General features: G+C 39.2%; 2 protein-coding genes across 5 annotated transcripts in view; both read right to left on the bottom strand.

The window, feature by feature from the left end:
- Nucleotides 1-447, bottom strand: part of ABAT (4-aminobutyrate aminotransferase) — a 62,862-nt gene extending 62,415 nt beyond the window's left edge. Inside the window, exon 1 of the mRNA XM_069809909.1 lies at nucleotides 430-447. The gene's annotated coding sequence lies outside the window, so the exon portion shown is untranslated. The remainder of the gene's footprint in view (nucleotides 1-429) is intronic.
- Nucleotides 448-4,909: 4,462 nt separating this feature from the next.
- On the bottom strand, nucleotides 4,910-17,805 carry METTL22 (methyltransferase 22, Kin17 lysine). Of its 4 annotated transcripts, none has more exons than XM_069809904.1 (11): nucleotides 16,559-17,805; nucleotides 15,938-16,109; nucleotides 13,929-14,279; nucleotides 13,505-13,545; nucleotides 13,275-13,419; nucleotides 12,723-12,794; nucleotides 12,066-12,119; nucleotides 10,814-10,894; nucleotides 9,707-9,809; nucleotides 8,704-8,872; nucleotides 4,910-7,194 (listed from the first exon to the last, which is right to left on the bottom strand). In XM_069809904.1, the coding sequence occupies exons 2-11, from the start codon at nucleotides 16,065-16,067 to the stop codon at nucleotides 7,159-7,161; spliced, it is 1,182 nt and encodes a 393-aa protein (XP_069666005.1). In that variant the 5' UTR covers nucleotides 16,068-16,109; nucleotides 16,559-17,805; the 3' UTR covers nucleotides 4,910-7,158. The 4 variants fall into 4 exon arrangements, with proteins under 4 accessions (XP_069666005.1, XP_009910945.1, XP_069666006.1 ...); XM_009912643.2 differs by having other exon boundaries at nucleotides 15,938-16,277; nucleotides 16,559-17,804; XM_069809905.1 differs by lacking the exon at nucleotides 15,938-16,109.
- Between the last annotated feature and the right edge of the window lie 2,883 nt (nucleotides 17,806-20,688).

Here is a 20,688-nt window from a genome sequence, read left to right as displayed (position 1 = left end):
ATCCACTATCAAATATACACAGTATTCAAAGGGAAAAACAGCATTTCCCCAAGAATGGAAAGATGAGCCACTTGACAAGTTCAAGGGATTACATGGTACAGTCACTTGTGCTAGCACCAGACTGCACTCACAGACTGGAAAGGCATTTTTGGATCATACATTCCCACAATAAACTGTCTTCTCCCTTTTCCAAATAACTTACTTTGTAGTTGGTGCTAGTGTATTATTTTCATTGCCTGATCAGCTCAAGTCCTAGGAGTATAAACATAAAACAAGACTCCCTTCTTTCAGAATCAGTTATAAGAAACTGGAGAGAACAAAATCCATCAAATAAGAGAATTTTTATAGAGTACAGTTTGCTCTCACTACCCCTATTACAAAAGAAAATCCCTCACACGAAGGGAGCAGGAGCTTAGAGAATACACTCACCTTGCTGAAGAAGCTAGGGATGTTCCTTTGCATCTCCTCTTCTCGAAACCACTGGCACCGGCTTAGGCAAGCCATCTGTAAACACACACACACATACATGTAGATATTATGTTACTGCACTTGGGTGCTGGTATTGTTAAAAGAAACTCTGTATGCCATCTGCTGGAAGAAACCTTCTCTGAGGCAATACGCTGTACATCTGACTGCACTCTGTGGCAGCCTAGAGGCAGTTATTTTTCAAGATGAATCTTTACCCTGTTAATACACCAAACTTTCAGCACAGATGCACAGGACACACAGAAAGTCAGGGTCAGGATGAGTGAAACAAAAGCAGGATGAAGTCTGTAAGAAAATACAAGCCTTTGGACCTATGTCACACGCCAAAGCGTATGAAAGCCTAGCAGCAAGAAGTAGCTCATTTTCAAATCCTACTACTTGACTTGAACCTCCAAAGACTTTTTGTCTCCTTCCATTGCTTTCTTCTAGCTATGCACATGACACTGTGCTTACCTGATCAGTCTGATGTAACTCTCTAGGTAAGTCAGCACATTAATCAATAATTTATACTTTGTCCTATGAAAAACACTGCATAATCTTCTCTTCAGAGGGTGGGGGAAAGTGAAGGGGCAGGATTTGCAACTAGACACAGAATCTGAAAAGAAACAGCTTCTTTCCAGCAGCTGTGGCAGATCCCATTCAAGACTAGAACCTGATTGGTTTTGGTTAACGATAATTACTTTTTCTCTGACAATGTCTTCAAATAAATGAAAACAAGTTTCAGAATGCAGGAAGAAATGAAGAATTATCATTTGCTCTCTAAATCCATTCCTTCCCCATTTTCTGTTTCTTGCCGCATGGATCTTAACAAAACTTTCAGTCCCTAACCTTTGGGATTAATCTACAGGAAAGCTCTTTCCTGCCACCTCTATTTTTCAGGTTACAAACACCATATTCACACTCAGGAGGTGAAATGCATTTTAAAGACATGTCGCTAAGCATTAAGTGAGTAATTCTCAGTTTACTGTCAGATTGAAAAATCCCTACAAGTTTATGAGGCCGGCAGCTATCCTTGACACTTCACAACAAGCGGATACACAGGAATTCAACAGCCACTTTTCAGAAGCAGTCTTTATTTTTCTGTACCCAACACTCAGCATCAACAACTGCCTTTAAAAGCAACAGAAGCATTTGGCCTTAACACTTCTGGCAATCTGACTACAGGTAATCATGGTCTCAGGCACATGGCTGAGATAAATCAGCTTGCTAAAATGCCATGCACCGCCACATGTGTTAAGAGTACAGTTTCATATAACCCCAAAGTGGACCCAACTATCCACTGCCATCAGAATAGTTGGTCTGCTCTGTCTTTATAGCCCCAGCAACAAAACTCTACTGATGACCTTGTACTGGATCACAGGAGTCCACTGGATTAGATCACATTGATCCAATGGAGAAATACACTTGCAATTAGATTTCCTTGGAAATCAAAAAAAATCTGACTCAGATTGCAAAATTGCTATAACCAACACTATTGGAGGGGGAAAATATACAACTAGAATATAAAATAAGCAGAGCGTTGAAAGCAGGACAGCTTCTACAGCAGCTGCCTATCCTTTTATCAAAAACAAAGCATAATGCAAAATGGTACCCTTCACCTGTAGCCCACACAGAGAAAAACATATTATATATGCTTCAGTCATCACAGTTCAGATGGACAGACTTGTGATTCAGCTACAGCACAGTAACCTGTGAACTTGACTCAGACTCTTAAGGCTCTTCAGAGATGGGCAGCTACAAGTCAGCCCAAATAAAAGGCTGCTTCTGAAAACACATTGCTCAATGCAAGAAATAGGGCAACTGTGCAGATGTAATAAAACTGAGGACTTGCTTCCTCATTCTGTCTGCAAGAATCTATCCTTTTATTTCTCCATGAGCATTATAACTTGCACCTTCATCTCTTGACAGGCCAGTACCTCTACATAAAAGGACATTAAAGAAAAAAAAATATAAATACATCATGACCAAGCTTACTTGTATGCATCATCTAGACATTTGGGCTCCTGAACTTCCCCTATTGCGTTCCAGGAGTCCCCCAATTACTTCCTAAGAACTAGCCCCCACCCCCCATTACTTTCTTGGACTTTCCCATGCTGCTTCCTGACAATCCCCACACAGCTGTGTAGGACTGCACCTCCTCGAAATTCCTGGCTTTCAAGGAAGACTCCAACACTACTTTCTAGGATTTCCCTCAGTTTTGTAGGAATATCCCTGCCCCTCTAAATCCCTCTGGGTTTCCCAGAATTCTTTGTGCTGCTTACTAGGACCACTATGAATTGTTCCCCCACCACCACCATTTTCAGGGAATCTCATTTTCTATCCAGGATTTCTCCCTTTTCTAAAAAGTATAGTAATCTTCTTTGCTATTTTTCTCCCTTATGCTATTTAAGGCCTCTAACAAGACATGGGTCTGTGCTTCAGAAACAGTGTAATGAATGCTCATAAAAATCACATAACGCTGCAAAAGGTCACTGGTAAAGTGCATTTAAGTCTTTCCAAAATTGACTCTAGTCACTTTTATTTTTGTGAAATAATCAATTTCATAATTTACTTTAAGCACATTGTGCTACCCCACTAGAGATAGGCCAGTATTATATTAGTTCCTTAGCGAAAGATGCTGGAATCCATTGGCTTATTGATCTTGACACGACAGACAGTAGAAATCTCAAACACACAAAATTATTTCTTCAAGTTTCAAGATGTGCACCAGAATGAAAACACAAAACAAACAAACCAACCAACCCCAGAAATGCAACCGCCAGGGACAAAGTCCTTAATTCTCTGGTGAAAACAAAAAAGGACTCGAGCTAGTGGTGTATGTAGAAGTTCACGAGAACAGGCAAGTCGGTGAATAGACACTCTCATGAGATTTATCTGCTATAAAACTTTGAGATCCAATTTAAGTCCTGATCTTCTAATGAATGAAAAGTCCCTACTACACACACAAAGTTACATCCACTTCTTCCTAGAATGTTTCCTGAAAATCCAAAACTGCTGGAGGCAGCCTCCTAAAGCTACTGTTAAAAAGTAGGTAATTAAACATCACTTTTTTTTTCAAGACTATTTCCATGGTAACTTCATCTCTAATACACACATCTGCAAGTCTAGGTGAGAAATGCAGAACTACGTATTCAACCTAAACTGTTATGCCAAAGTACAATATTGATAAAACAGAAAGTAACAGGGTGTTTAACAAACTGTAAAATGTTTTGACTCAAAGTGTTGTACGGCAGATGGAGCTACAAGTATGGTCTATGAATAGCCACCTACACATGAGAACACACAGAGGTAATAAATATACATAAGGTATCCCATGATTATCTTAAACAACTTTTCTTTCTACTGCAAAATAACAAACAGAAGTTCACTTTTGTGAACAAAAGTTCACAACAAAGCAGCTCTCCAAGTTCCACATCAACAAAGATGGAAAAGTAATCAGCTTGCAATGCTCACATAGAAGTTCAAGTTCTCCTTTTGACCAATATCTACAATTATGTCATTCTTGTTCCTCTTAAGAGGAGATAAAAGCAGGACAGGGGTGCCTGCCATCTTCATCTGAAGTGTGGGGACTGAGAAAGGACATGCATTACTTCACCACATACCAGTGACAAAAGTAAAAATCAGTTTGTTTCAAACAAGATTCCTCCTGGAAGATCACATGTCCATCCATTACCACACTTCCCAAGAAAATAGTGACATTCCTGTCTTTTATGAGAAATAAGTGCACTGCAAGCATTCCACAGGTTCACCTCCACTTCTTCTGCGCCCCTCTTTCCCCAAAACAATCCATCTGGCTGACTAACTTGCCAACCAGATTCAGAAGTGCTGGATCCAAGTACAGAATGACTTTGTTTAGCAGAGGAGAAAGTCAGTTTTCCAAATGAAATCTTCCAACCTCAGCTCCACAGCAGAGTACAGACATTAATAAACTTTAGATTAAGCATCTACCTTGTCTTCTTTCCCCTTCACAGAAATAAAGGACTTGCAGGAATGGGCAATACTGACTAGAAACACTTACTAATTCCCCCTTTTTCCCTACTAGCTATGAGGTGATCAAACAGAACCACATGAATAGGCCAGCTGAGTTCTTAAGGGTTTTACAATGAAATATGCAAACTCTTTCCCAGTAGCTCACAAGTCCAAGACCATCCATCCAACCTGATGTTGAATCACTTGACTTTCCTGTAAGTTGTATGAATTGAAAGACTCAAACAAATTTATATGGGACTGTTGTATACGTACTAACAACATCTCCCCCTCACAATCATATTTTCTCTCCTTTCCATCTGGCTAAAAATCATGGCAAACTCTGTCCAACACACAGCTAAAAAAACAGGAATAACACAGGACTGAAAAAAAAATATCTAAGAACATTACCTGTCACAATTTTTCAAAATTTAGATACATCACCACAGGACCATACTATTTTTTAAATCATGCTTTATTAGGAAAAAATCCTTCATACAGATAATATGCTCAAGGCATTAGCATTTTAGGCACTAACTTGATTTCCAGTCATAACCTGTATGCTCAAGACTAAATTCCCCACTTTTAATCATCTTAATAAACAACAAACTGCTAAAGGTGTAAATTTGCATGGTGAGTTCTGAAAACAACTACCACGTATGACACTTTCAAAGTACGATTAAAGTAAAAATTGAGGAGGTACTTAATATCCTTAAGTAGCAACGGACAATTCTCTGGCAAGACAGGCTATATTATCTCTCATTAAGACTGCAAAGCTAAGGCATTGTGAGACTCTTGTGATTCTTGTGGTCTTAGAATTGTTGCCTGCTTTTGACTATTCCTTATCACCAGTCAAAAGGGTCACATCCAAATTTGCAATTTGGCCTTTAGATCTCTGCCACTGAACCCTCAAAGCTGTTGCTTCCCTTCAACAGAAAGATTAACTTTGTTTCCTTAGGAGGAAATCCTACTTCAGCTTGCTTCCCAAGCAGCCATGATGTTTGTATTTACTCAACCAAAGATACAAGTATAAAAATCTTTTTCAGATGTTAATTTAAGTCAGCTGTGGTAAAATGTCCGATTTCTACATTTAAAAGAGCTACAGTATCCCTCTACCCAGATGACTTTCTGCTGATAATTCCAAAGACTTTCGGAAGTCCTGTGCAAGACAAAAATCTTCTCTAACTGCACATGCTATCTCACATCAGTTCAAATTAACTGAAAGCAATTGGTTTTGAATGTAGCTGCTTATTTAAGTAGTAATTTTTTGAAGACTGTAGCAAAAAATTACTACTTAAATAAGCAGCTACATTCAAAACCAGTTGTTTTCAGTTAATCTACCAAAGTTAATAGCATTGCAAAACAAACAAACAAACAAAAGAACACTAGTTTGGAAATCTTTGGATTAAAATACAGTTTTATATCTTTGAAGTTCAAATGAGGGTTCTGAGAGAGAAGTTCTGTATTAATCTAGGCAGATATATGCTAAGATAATGTAAATTTTTGCTTTAACTATACTCACAAGAAAAGACCATCATCATCTAATAACCCTTCATCTCATTAAAGAACATGAAGAAAATATGTCTTCATACACCTAAGCAGGTTATGAAATAACTAACCTAAACCAACTGAATTAAACCAAATGTAAAACAGGCTTTCAAGAAGTCAAACAGATGCTTCTAATATAATGTATGCAGACTCCCACGAGTCACAGGCCGGAACAGCTTCATCACCGATACTCTCATAATGCTAAAGTATCCAGCAGGCACAAGAACTTCCGTGACAGCGTACATATGGCAAGTGACATAAACATAACAGTACACATAAAATTTTAGAAAGTACAAACAGATTTTTGGTTTCATTAATAACACAGGAGAGATTTGATCAATATGTTGTACTTTAATCCAAAAGCTAAGATACTGAAGGCTCCATTTATATGGGCAAGACATTCTTTGTCACCCCCTCCTCCCCAGCCTCACACGTATACGTTGAGGGCAGAATTCCAAACATTTAAAGAGCAGTAGCATATCACTTCACATGGTACCTTCCCACCCTCAACCTGGCAAGGACAGAATAGCTTATAATTCCAGCAGGACAATATAGCTCCAAAACCTTTAGAGGTTCAAACAAAATGCATCTTGTCTCCCTTTCAGTTCCAACAGTAGCCCTAAACTAGAACAATTTAGATAGGACAAAATGAAAATTAAGGATTAAGTTTCGTAAACAGATTGCTTAAAGAAAAGTCCATGAAAGACAAACAGGTCTTGCCCAGAACACTGTTTCACAAATGTCCATAAATACAAATAATGTGGAACTGGGATGAGACCAAGAACAGTGTCCATGTTCAGAAAATTGTAAAGGAAAATGCATGACATCTGCCAATCAGACACATGGAAAAGGTTAAATACCTCTTTGTCAGACTAAAACCTAAGTCGTGAATCCCAAAGAGCAAGTCACTGTGTCACTGCCACTGTTTGGCACCCAGCATGTACTCTGAAGATCAATATTAAACAGTTTTGTAAAAGAAACATCAAAGAAACCTAAGTGCCAAACCCAAAACTTACTGAAGTAAAGCAAATCTGCATAGCAATACTTTCTGAGAACACAGTTCCAGCAGGAAAATGCTTTTCTTGGGATGAAAATCCTTTTTTAATACAAAAAAGCTTTTATCCTTAGATAAAGATCTTCTATTTTCTCATGTCCCTGTCATGTTAGCTGTTCAGCAATGATCTTCCACAATTCCTGTAGGAGTGGAAAAAATAGATACAGGCATTAGATCAGTAGGTTGCAATTGTGAAAAAGTTCAACATGCCCACTTGAAGACAAATTTTAAGACACACCCTATACTCCACCTATAGATACTAAACCCATCTATGTAATCTCCTAGAACAACCACCAAATTGTCTTTGAGACAGAGCAATAGAATTGATTTCTTCATTCTTGTTGCATGATTTTTTAAAATAAAAAATTAGTATCATTCAAATAATTTGTTCTAAAATAATTTCATTGGTCTGCGTGACCTTCTGCAGTATTTTGCCTGGTAATCTTGCTCTTTTTCTTAGCCTGTGTTGACAAACGCTTTCAATAATGCTAGTAAAAATACAACTGAAAAAATACTTAAATTACTGAGAAATCAAGGTCTCACAAATGCATATCTTATACAAACACACATACCCTTCTCAATCTGTTGGACAATGAAGATGAAAAACAGACCACTTCTGTAGAATGAATTAGTATACACTTTGTCTACTATACAAAAGATGATTAAGCAGACTCACATACTCTTCACCATGACATCTTGAATTATGGCAATATACTTCATGATAAATAACAAACGTAGGTGTTTTAAAAAGGCACGTATTTCAAAGACCAGTAGCCTTCCACAAAAAGGCCAGGGAATGAGTTTAACACTTTTAGGTATAATCCAGGTTACATTTATGTACTTGGAAAACTTGTTTTAAATTTTGCACACATGTTTTATGCCTGAAGGTATCAGCATTAAGTAAAATGAATCAATCTCATGAAGTAACTGTGGCCCCCATAACCTTACTATGCATACATACTGCAGAAGACACAGCAATAGTATGTTGACTACAGGAACATTATTTCTTGGTAACAGATTTGCAGTCCAGTACAAGATTTGCAAGTTCTCTAAAAAGATTTGTTAGATTGTATTGCTCTAGAAACTAGCAAGCTATTAGCTACACTGCATAATATTTGTAAGAGCAGACAATTGGAAAAAAAAAACAGAGAAAGAGAACCGTAAGTGCTTGGTAGGTAATTAGATAACTACAAATATTATATCTGACATGTTTCTGAATTACAGAGGTTTACAGCTAATTGACTTCCTCATAGATATTAGAACATTATTTCCTGAACCCTGAACTGGGAAAGGAATTACTAAAACTATGAAATGACAAGCCAATAAATGAGAAGAGATATTGGTCCCATTTTCTAGTCAATCACAAAAACTGTATTTTACAAAGTAATGGAGACTGGTTTTTAACCTTTGAGGGAATGAGTGCAAAGTCACTGTACTGCTGGTGACAGAAAAGGGTATGTTATGTCAATCCAGTATGGATTATGAAAGGACAAACAAGAATCATTTTAAAACAACAAAAAGCTAAATGGAAATAAATGAAAAGGTAATGTTTGTTCTCCTGTTCTTACTTCATGTTAAGTAAACAGCTGAAAACTAATTTGAGATGATTAGCCCAACACATTACATTCGTTTTAATGAATGCTACTTACCAACTGCTCAATTCGTTCATAAACGAGAAACTGGCAGAAATCAAGCTTAACGGGCTCCACAGTATATTTAATTTTTCTATCCTGGAGGTTCTCCAAATCACTTAGAGTATTTCTAAAATGACTGTAGGCTTCACATGTAACATCCATATGTCTCAAAGTGAAGTTCAGCCTGGCAAGAGAATTTTTAATTTAAAATGTCTCTCCTGTACTGGCATCTTAAATAGCTATGTAACCTTCCTCAGCTAATGGAAAATGTGGGTCTTCACAGTGTAATTAACTAACTTCAATAGCAAAAAAAAAAAAAAAAAAAAGGAGTAACACCCAACACCCTCCCCCATTCCTGAAAAGCAGGCAAGACTTATGTTAGTGTCAATACACAATAATACTCTTGGATGAATCTTTCCATGGATTTTAAGGCACTTTGCCACAACAGAATCATTGGCTTGGCTTCCTGGAGAAACACTTGGCAACAAATCATATGAATAGCTATTGCTTACATATCTCCAAAGATTTAAGCAAAGCCTATTTATGTATTAGTTTATGAATGGACTGCAACACATGACTACTAAAAACATTCAGTGATTCCCTGAAAGAAAACACAAGACAAATTGTTATAGAGGTACTCAAGCTGGGAAACATACACCCTAATTCTAAGCCCCTTCATTTCACTCTGTGACCTCAAAAACATCCAGCAAATGTTTTCAGGCATTATAGAATACATCAGTCTAGCCAACTATTTATCCTTACTCGCACAGAGATTATCTCATGCAAGACAAAGGCAGGACAACAAAAGCCAAACTCTTGCAGAAGTCAAATTCCAAACTGATGAAAATTAAGCATGTATAAAAACAAATGCTTGTCTTGAGCATATACTGCAGCCTGTGATCAACTCATACAATGAAAATCAGAAGCTCACCTTCAATCAAATCAGATGTTTCTTCCAAATAAAGAAAGTACATAAAGTTTGTAGTGCTTTTTACTTAAAGTTCTTGGTAATACTTACCGCTTTTCTAATGCTAGGTAAATTGTGCAAGAATTTCTCAAGTTGTGTGTGATTCTATACAGCATTCTGAACAAGGCATCTGTCAGGTCATCATCATAGAACACTACAAAAAAAAAAAAGATGAAGAGCATAAAATATCTAAGTGTATTATTTACCTAAGTCTCAGGTATGAAACAACAACAGGCCTTAGTTCGATTATTCTAATCAAACAAGTCACTATTTTAACTAAATCCCGAAGTATATTTTTAATGGCAACAACTGACCCTGTAATAGTATCCACTGCTGCTATTTATGTCAGGCTTTCTTTAAGATTTCTCTTCTATCAATGGGAATCACTTCTGTCAGACAACTTACAAAACTTTTACAAGATCTCTATCAGCCTGGAAACATCTTACTGCAAAGCTAAAAAAGACAGGACATCACAATGTATAGGGCCTCATTTCTTACACAAATACAGAAAAGGCAGTTACTAATATACTATCATGACCGTATCTCCTCAGAAAGCAGTCTTGCAACACCTTTCAGTACCATAATGAAAAACAATCCTCCTTTATTTATCTATCAAAACAACAATAGTTCTCCTATAAAGATAAGCTAGCATGTCAGGTTTCAGTCTTTCACTTAAGCAAGAAAAGGAGCAGGAAAAAACAAGACAGAGATATCCGAAGGCATAGACTCCATGGGCAAGTGCAGCATCTGAAACTGTTTTTCACATTATAGAATATATAAGTCTAACCACCTATTTATCATTACTTGCATGGAGGTTGTCTGATGCAAGACAAAGTTAGGACAACAACTTTTCTGAAAGTCAAATTCATCACTTGTGATTATGTTCTGTGAGTAATATATTTAGTAACAAATAATTACCACAGCAAAGGAAAGAAAAACCTAGTAGTTTTCAACATCTGTTCTCCTATTGCTAATTCAGAATGTAAATACAATTGTTTAAAAAAAAAAAAATACAGGCAGGAACACTTAAGGCAGAGCTTTGACAAATTAGGTAAGGATCTCACCTACTAGATTTTACAAGCAAACTAGGTATGTTTAAATTATTACTCACAATGCTCAAGTGTTTGATTTAAAAGCTTACTGTTTATATTTTCCTACCATCAGCTGCCATTATCACAGTACAGTGGTTATGCAAATCAGCAATCTCTTCTTCAGACCAGCTATAGGGAGCTTCAGGATCTGTAACAAAGAATTTGGTTTTGGTGTACATGATTAAATGTCTCAAATGATTGACAGCTGGAAAAAAGAAACTTAACTCCTGTGGTCACCTGCTACTCCATAAACGGAGCACCCCACAAGTTCCCTGCAGTCCTTTGCTTTCTCTGCGTTATGTCCAATCCTCCCAAGCCTGACTGGCAAGAGTAAGTTTTCTTTCACTTTAGAATTTACAACCAATTACTACCCTGTAGCAAGACCACAGATTTAACTAGATTAAAATAAATAATCCTTTAAATAAATAAATAAATGCATCTTCGTACAAGTTTTGATTAAGCTTCCGACTTCACCATGCTTTTTAAAATTTACTTTTTTAAAATATAGAAACTTTCTCTGAAAGTCTAAAAACATAAAGCCTTTTCAACTGACAGTATCAAGTATTTTCATTAACCACAATTTTTTGAGGTCCAAGAGAGGCTTTTGAATGTGTAAAGGATGTTTCCGCTTGCTTAAATAGTTGTTCTATTTTTTATAAGCATTACATCAAATCCAACTGATGATATAAAAATCTATAAAGTAGGCTTCATATAACCTAGTGCAATCACTAGAAAGAAAGTTTTAGTGATCTACTTTACTATCATTAATTGCACTTTGAGTGTTACTCAAGTTAGTTGCCTTTATTCTGCTAAAAGCAGCAGAATACATTCCCTTGGCAAATATTTAAAATATAACACATTCACCACTATATTTGGAAAAAGTATTTATACATCTGCAAATCATAACCTACCCTCCCCACCACCTTTTATAGTTTTGTATTCATGCAATCGTAAGCCACACAATACCATCATATCAAAATCTGGACGACAGTAACTCCAATCCACGTCACTGTGCCTGGATTCCATTATCATCACGTAACAGACACATCTTGTTTGCACCTCTGGATTTTGACCTAAGTAAAGGACAGCCACCACTCGTCTATTCTCAACCTATCAGTAAACCTTTCCTTATTCATTCACAAGGCAATGACACACCCAAAGACAATCGTGTACTTTCAACTATTTTTCCAGAGGTGTATGTGCTGGAGGGCTTACTTCATAAACAATGGAATAAGCTTTTCTTGATGGGTATGAAGGGGAAAAAAAACCCAAAACAAAACACCAAACCTTATCTGAAAGGACCCATTATAACCACCTACCAGTGCAGAATTCATCTTTCAGCCAGTCCAGTTCCTTTACTTTAACTTCCCCTCCTGTGGGTGAAGAAAGATCACATCAGTTATAAATGGCCTTTCAGACAGTACCTAAGCAAAAGTAAAGGATCAAAATCTGTACTGAAACAAGTGATGAAGATCTATTATGAGGACATATGAAACAAGTAACATTGAACATCAAATCATTTACTGTACAAAGCCAGTTACCCACTCACAAGAGAACAGGATGAACTTAAGGGTCAGAAAGGCAACCTATGTTCTCTTTCACAAGTCTCACCTGCAAAATGCTGCTCCTTTCCAGAGTTCTACCTCTGCCATTTACGCTCTCTTTATGCAACCCTTAGCACCTGGATATCTGTGATCCTCCCAAGCACCTCAGTGAAACTCACACAATGACTGTCTAGGAACTACAGCTAGTCTTAAATGATGATCAGAGAAAGAGTAAGTATTTTGCTCTTCTCAAAAGGAAGCTGTCCCATTACATATAGGTATCTCACATCTATCTTTTTAAATGAGTAATTTCTAACCAAGACAAAAATTTAATTTTACTTGTGAATATGCTAGGTAGTCAATGACTGTGCTGTTTAATCCCAAAGCAGTTCATATAGGCAATTGCACAAACAATGACTGTACAGCACTTACCTCCTGGCTCCATCAGGTGTTTGTTTAACACAACATTTTGCTTACACATGGCCAGAAGATCTTCACCAACATCTGGAAAAAGTGATAATGATATTCAAAATAAGAATATTTTGCATGGGCTGTGCATGCCCCTGACCTGTCAGACTAATACTCCGTTTCTCTCAAATTGATGAGATTAAGGAAAATTCAGAGCAACTCTATCCACTGATGATTGCTTCCCTTGTATCCTTCTTGTTTTTGTCTTTCAGTACTAAGCTCTGAGCCACCCTTGAAGAAAGAAGTTAGATCCCCATACTACCTGTTTTAATCTAGGCACACTATCTTGAGTTCACAGCAATGCATCTTGCTTTTAAACTCTTGCACTTAAAAGTAGTAAAGCTTTTTCAATCTGTTGAGAAAGTTCTTGTTATTTTTCAATAAACAACACAACTTTATATACACTAATAAAAAAGTTATTAACTAAAACTGAATAGATGAGGATGAAAATGCCAGGATGAAAGCACTGCTTTGTGATGTTTCATGAAAATATTTAACTGAAAATAACTGCCTTACCTGTGCAATAAACTCTCTTGGCAATTGTTCCCATGATAATGCTTGTAATTCCAGTGCCACCTCCAAGCTCTAGCACCGAGCAACACCTGAATGTGTCCCGTTTAAACAGAATGTAATCAGCAAGAAGAAAGGCTGCACGCCAGACCTGTGGATAAGAGAAGCACTTAAAACAGAGTAAATTCTGAAGCACAATCTGTGAACAGCAAGATACTGCAAGGCAGAATACTTACTTGTTTACCGACATCTTCTAAGGGGGTTGCCATAGTATGTTCTGTGAAAATGAAAGTAGAGCAGAAATAATTACCTCAAAATGTTGTTCAAATCAAGTTCCATAGTGGCAAATTTGAAAATCATGGCACACTTCCCTTTCAAATATAGAACTAAACACTATTAATTCTACATAATAATGCTAGGTAAAGCCAAAACCCCCACTCTAGCTAAGGACCACCAAGTTTCCCATAGTATACTACTGCCCAAATCACTTCTGGACAAAAATGGTATATTTTTTAAATATTTACAATATCACAGTATTACGTTTGTTTTATTATCTCCTTTCATTTAACAACTGCTGTTCCATTTCTAAAGAAAACGTATTTTTTGTTTTACACAAACATATTTATTCCATTTCTCCTTGACTGTAAGCCTGCTATTTACCTATTTTAACAACATCACTGCAAGTACATTCTTGCTGTTCATCTTCAAAAGCATCTTCTTTCCCTTTCATCAGAACTACAGGATACACTCTATCCCTCAAAAGATCCTCTGCCTCTAAATCAGAGGCACTTCGAGGTCTTCTGACCACTTCCAAGTCTCCATCATCGTCTAGCAGAGCTTCTACTCCTTCACTATTTAATTCTCTTTCTGTTTTTAGATTATTCCTGTCCTTGTCACACAGTTCATTGCCACTTCTGTACTGGTGTTCTCTTTCTGTTGTAGCTTCTCTCATGTGTTTCTCAGACACCAAATCTTCTGTGTTCCAAAGGAGTTTGAAATATGACAGGAATACTGTAAGGACACAGCGGGGGTGGGGAGTTAAACACCAGGTAAGAACAGAATCTATGCGCAACTTCCACTACATGAAATTTTGTTATGCATTCCACATATTAAAAATCTAGAGGATAAAAAATTATACAGATAACTTGAAATATAGTTCAATTTGCTACAAAGAAATATTTCTGTTATTAAGTTCTGTCAGTAGAAATAAATGAAACACTTTCACGGTCTACTGGCTGACTCAGCATCTACGCAGTCACAATGCACACTTTCATCTGATTTAGTAACACTTATTTTAACAACTGGCAAAAGGGATGGTTTCTTATATCTTCGTTGTCTATCCTAGCATGAGAAATTTTTAGTCATCTACTGTTTGCATGACAACCAGATTAAACTGATTTGAATATTTAACAAATTAGATGATGCCATCAATGAATGAAACTTTTGTTCTCCAAGTCCATTCTGATCCTTTGCATGTTCTACTGTGTTTCAAGAGGTGTAAGGTAAAACTGACCCAAAGCAGCAGAGACTAAATCCCCATGAGGTTCCCTAAAAACCAGCAAGTGACAGTGGTAGACAGTTGTCATACTTGTTAGAGTAAAAGCTGTCATACTACAATCCAATTCTTGTCTTAATAAATGAAGGAATTTCCCAGACCAAGTACCTTCAGAGTAGGTAGCACATGCTGTCATTTCATTCTGTTGAAAGGTTCTTTGCATCAAGCAAAATCACAGCAAACAGATCTTGAACAGCACGAAGACACACTACAGCACTGATTACCTGTTTTTGACCCGATCAGGGTCAAAATTATTATCCACTTCTTTGTCAAGCCTACTTTTATCATTTTTTACATTGTCATATGCTAGAACAGCTGCAAAAGTTATTCTTTTTATGTCACAACTGGGTTCGAGAAAACAATGCTTCGGTCACAGCAGGAGCAGTACTTTTCTACAGAACATTTTACCAGCAGCTTCAAGGCCAGTTTCCTCGACAACTTTATAGAAACCTACAAGCTGGCAATCAGAGGCATCTGCCAATTCATTTCCACTACTGCCTTGACTCTTCAAATTATATAAGTCAGTCAAAACCATTGCTATTCTGAGCTTTCTTGTTGCCAATTTTTTTAAAACAAAGAAATTCCCAAAACCCAAACAAAGCTGTTAGGCTCCTCTGGAATAGATGGTAAATCATCACATAAAGATTTTATAGAAATTCCTAAATTAATTACTGATAATTTTTATTTTAAACTTAAGTTACACTGTTTTAAACCCCTGGCTTCTCACCTTTTGTTTGTATGCAGGAAACATCCCAACTTTTTAACGTGATTCCCAAAATATGATATTGATATTATAGCCAAATGAACAAATAAATAAATAAAATTAAACCTGAAAGCAAGTTAATTTTGTTACTACTTCTCAGAAAGTAATCTTAAGTTTCTTTTTTAAGATAGGCTGTCTACAAATTCTACATTAATAGCTTTCATTTCTGTGGTTAATTTTATGAGGAGAATCCAGCTAGCCCTCTTTCTGAAGACTGAGTAGGAAATGATTCTGCTTCTAACTGGAATAAAACATGTAATGATTAATATCAACCATTCAAAGGAGGATTCAGACATTACAAACATATGAATACACTTAAAATACAGCTCCATCAGTCTAAACATACATTACCTGGTTGTCCAACTGCATTCAGTCGTACCATGAGATGTCTTTTGTTTGGACAGTATAAGTGAACATCAGAAAGTACAGTGTCACTTTTAAATGTGGGATTATCCATCTTCTTCTCTGTTACATCTACCATGATGTGCTGGTGAGAGGAACACCTACAGTCCCATATGAAGTGCTGTCACAAAACGATTTGATACTCTTCTATTAACAGGCATCAAGTAACAGTTTTGCTCAGCAAGATAACCTCATGACATAGTTTCTGAGAAGACCTCAGGCAACATGTGGTCATGCAAGCTCCACCGTGCTCCAATAAGACAGCAAGAGGCGCAACAGGATATTCAACCTAAAACCAAACACAGACAGCTTTTAGTGACATCCTGACACAACACTGCTCCACCAATATTTTAGAAGACGAAAATCAGATTACGGTGTCCAATAAAGTTGCAATGCTCCAATGTTCTCTTTTACAATGCTCCAAAGAATCATCAAATACATAATTGCTGGTAGCTCATTGGCAGACATCACATATTTTAGGAAGAGCTACTAATTAGCTTGTGTTAAAAACACAGCCCCCCCCCTCGTCCCCGAAAAAACCCAGATGTTGCCATGAATGCACAGACTTACAATGCCAAGTCAAGGTCTTCAAAGGAACACAAAGCCTTGGGCGCACAACTTCACCATTTTAAGGGATCTTGTTCTTCATAGGAATCTCTGAATTTTCTCAGAAACTGACACAATTACGGAATGTATTATCATAGGTTAGTTCCCCAAATTTTGTAAAAGGACTATCTTCCCTTCCTGGAGAAAATTCAGCTCCTTTTATACACCTCCACTAATCAGGCAGTTAATGTCTCCTGCCTTTGGTGCTCATTACTCTTCCCCAGAAAAAAATATAAACACCTGAAATCATTCTCATTACTTAATGTCCAAGGCTGAGCTGTCTCTTTGTCCTAAGACGCAAACAAATGAATTACTTCTTATGAACAGAAAAATAAAGAGGACATTTATTTCCCTATGCTCTACAAAACTTGACATTTTGTGAAAAGTATGTGAAACACTGATGAACCATAGATCTGAAAGCAAAATATATGTCCTCAAAAACTGAGATGACAAGCTTAGATCACAAACACACACACAAATCATCAAACATGATGTGAATGATTTAGTTAACAAAGACACCCAGGTCTCACCAGCTATGAGCACCCCTAATACTCCTTACGTAAAAACCGCTGATGCCGTTTCCTATGTTGGCATTAACATCTTGGAAGATTAAGCTAAGTTTTCTATTATCTGCTTGTGCTTGAACAAGATCGTAAATATATAGGCTTAAAATGCTTCAAGTTACCCAGGCAGCCTTCGTAACTGTAGTTCTGAAGTTCTATTAACAGTTGCAAAACCTAACCCGGCCTCCAAACCTGCCCTTCGCCCGCAAAAATACGCGCACAAGCTACGTCCAGACGCGACGTAAAGCAACAAAACGCACCTTGCCCCCATCCGCGGAGGAGACAAGCCAAGGCAGCGCTATGGGGGAAGGCCGGGCGCCGTTTCGCGGTCAGGGCAGAGCCCGAAGCCTCGCGTTCCGCCCGCGGCCAAAGCCCCCCTCCCCGAGGACCCACCGCCTCCTGCCCGCAGGCAGGCCCCCAGCCCTGCCAACACCGGCAGGTTTCCAAACGAAGCCGCCGCCGCCGCCCCCCTCCTTCTCCTCTTCCTCCTCCTCCTCCTGCTGCTGCTGCTGCCCGGGGCCGGCCGGCGCCCCTCAGCCCCTCCGGGCTGGAGGAGCGGCTCCGCAGGGAAGGGATGGCTGCGGGGGCACGACGGCGCCAGGGCGAGCGCGTCCCCTCGGCTGACCCACCCCGGCGGGCCCACCCCGCCTCTCCCACCTGCCGCCGCCGCCGCCATTTCGCAGGCGACGGCTCCTTCCGGCGCGCGGCTGACGCCGCCGCCGCCGCCGCGCCGCGCTGCCCGGCAGCCCCGCCCGCAGGGAGGGCCGGTGCCGGGCGCCCTTCCGCGCCGCTCGCCCCGGCGGCCGCTCCTCCCGCTGGCGCCAGCACAAGGCCCGGGCTACGCATGCTGGCGCCTAGCGCCTGCCCTGCTCGCTGCTGGGAGCCGCCGCCCGCTTGCTGGTATCCCGGGGCAGAGCGGGACTGACGGCCGGCCCCGGACGCTGCAAACGGTGCCCTGGGGTCGCCCCCGGTGCTCCTGAAGGCTCTTCTCTGTTGAGGAGTTACCCGGCACTAAGCCCTCGGTGAAAATCTCCCGGGGGAAACACCAGCAGCTAGGCTTAGTCTTGCCGCTGAAGCATCCGCAGCCGTTGCCCAGGGTTCGGACCCTCGTTTCTCACCCCCGTTCTTTTATTACTTGCTCTCAGCGTCGCTTACCCTGTTGCAGTTCATGTGTAATTCCATGCAAAACCTCCAAACAGCTTCCAAACAAAAGATGGAAAACCTGTATGGAGGCAAGGGGGCATTTCTTCCTCAGCCCAGACAACGCCAGAACTCTACTACCGCCGTAAGATGAGATGAGCAATAGCAGTATCTGCTCGCTCACTTGGCGGATGGGGGGTTTAGCTGCTTAATTCTGCAGAGTTTCTAACTAGGCATCATGAACCAGGTAAAATAAACCGACGACTGAGTTCATACCAGAGTGCTTCAGGAAACTTAATAGAAATTTCTATCACTTGCGGAGTTAGGCAACAGCTGTCTAGCAGATTTTAGTATCTACATTCTGGATCTCGGTGCCTTAGGTGCTCATTGCACAGCTGAGCTCATCTAGAGCCGAGAGCTGGCTGCTGATCTGGCGCCGAACGCGGGGCCGTGTCGCCCGGCCGTGCTGTCTGGAGGCTGTGGGTGTTGTGCTGGCACAGTGCACCACAGCAGCTGGATGTGCTGCCGCTGTCCATAGCTCTGCAGTCCGGTCTCCGTGCAAAATCACAGACATAGGCATGCTCCAAACTCCCATCCGTGTTCTAGTCAAGTTCCTCTGCAAGTCTGCAAGGGCTACTGAAGTTGTTCGTATCTTTCAGCAGGACGATCCGGTTCAAAAGTGGGCATTTACTTATTAATTACTTGTTATAGGATACTAATGTCAATTGCTACAGATGATCCTTGTATTTTTCTGGGGTGGATGCTTGTGGGGAAGGAAGAATTAAAGAACTAATGCTGGAAAAAAAAACCCTTGGAATGTAATGCATAGTCTGTATTTATTTCTAGACATCTGTTTCTCGTCATCTGCATCCTTCTATAAAGGCTAAGAATTATTAAGAGAATGAAGTAATCTTTCCCTGTTTTTACAGTTTAGAGTGTTAAGTGGTAATGAAACGGAAAACACAGCGAGCCATTCAGATCTGCCATTGGAGTTTCTGTGGGGAATTCTATTGGATGAACATCTGACAAAAATGCTTTGGAGGTTTGTTTTCCTTTTATCTGGCTCCTGTGAAAGAGCAGAATATTATTTTACTTCCTGTGGTGATATGCTGCTACATAAATTATTACTACAGTCTCTCTCTGCTGGCATATTCCCCACTGCTACAAAGTGCTAACAATATGCAGACAAAGCGGATTATATTTTTCACAAAATCTTACCAGTTTGCAACAAGAGACACTTACTGGTATGCAGACTAAGTATTACCAGAGGAGTAGCTAAAAAGCTGGGTGTTTCACTACACTAGACAGAATCTTTCAAACACAAAGGCACATTATATGAGAAATGGAGCTGCTATCATTTCTTTTCTAAAAAATGCAGCTACCTTGTTTTACATACATATAATCATTAGGCAAAGCAGGAATATCCTGTGGCTGTAGAAGGTCTTAAAGGAGCCAGTGTGGCTGCAGACATTATAATGTGGGTGATAACAACAATAGTGTTTAGGGACAGTCTGGAGGTGCAGTTTCTGTACTACACACAAGAGGGCTTTGGCAGCAAATTCCTGAGATCTACCTCTTTTTTTAAAGACTTTAGGATGCACCTCAGTTACATTTCCTATCTTCCTCACAGCCATGTGAGATATGAGTTTGCTTAAAGAAAGCAACCCAAGAGTATCACTTAGTCACATCACACCAGGAATTAGGGGACTTAAAATAAATGACTGCTTCCCACATGATTTTTGTCCAATCCTTTCATGGCCCGAAGGATATTGCTAGGACAATTCCTTAGAGTGCCTTCTAAAATGCCAGCACTGCTGCAGGAGGGTCAGAGAAGAATACTATACAGACAATCCTGAAAAATATGTATCACAGGGAAAATCTAATTCCTTAGGAATAGATAAGAGAACAGAGCTGATTCTAAGCAGGCAGGAATAACCAGATGAATTAATACACCACCACATATTTGATCTTGTACTGTGCTGTAGTATATCCCTGATAGCTCATGATCTTTTTCCAGTACATACTACACTGTCTCTTTGCTTGTCTTCTTTTCCTTCATTATATGTCTACCAGACAGAAGCACATTCTGTGCTTTCATTAGGTCAGTAAAACCAAAAAATAAAACAAAAAACAAACTGAAGGCTATCAGCAAGAAAAAATGTATCAGCCCTCACAATTTCAGTCATACTGTACTGGGGCTGTTGAAAGGAGATATGCTGAACTAGTTTTCACTTCACCTTGTTTACTGGTATGCTGGTATGCAAAGTACTTGAGACAAGTTCCTTAAGCCATCAAGCAGCACAGAGAAATGTCAGGCAGCACAGCGAATAAAAGGACTGTTGGTCTAGATGATAAATCAGTGAGGAATTTTGCTCTGCTCTCCAAGCATGT

The sequence above is a fragment of the Haliaeetus albicilla genome, chromosome 22, assembly GCF_947461875.1.
Source record: "Haliaeetus albicilla chromosome 22, bHalAlb1.1, whole genome shotgun sequence".
In the NCBI taxonomy this organism is placed as follows: Eukaryota; Metazoa; Chordata; class Aves; order Accipitriformes; family Accipitridae; genus Haliaeetus; species Haliaeetus albicilla.
Note: the sequence above shows the minus strand (reverse complement) of the source record. Positions and strands in the feature narration are given on the sequence as shown.

Bases quoted from the DNA above. Each gene is read 5' to 3' on its own strand.
- METTL22 (XM_069809904.1), bottom strand. From the start codon at position 16,067: ATGGTAGATGTAACAGAGAAGAAGATGGATAATCCCACATTTAAAAGT. The intron at 13,546-13,928 runs GTAAATAGCAGG...TCATTTTCACAG, and splicing joins CAGTGATGTTGTTAAAATAG to AACATACTATGGCAACCCCC. The intron at 12,120-12,722 runs GTAAGTGCTGTA...CTTCACCCACAG, and splicing joins ACACCTGATGGAGCCAGGAG to GAGGGGAAGTTAAAGTAAAG.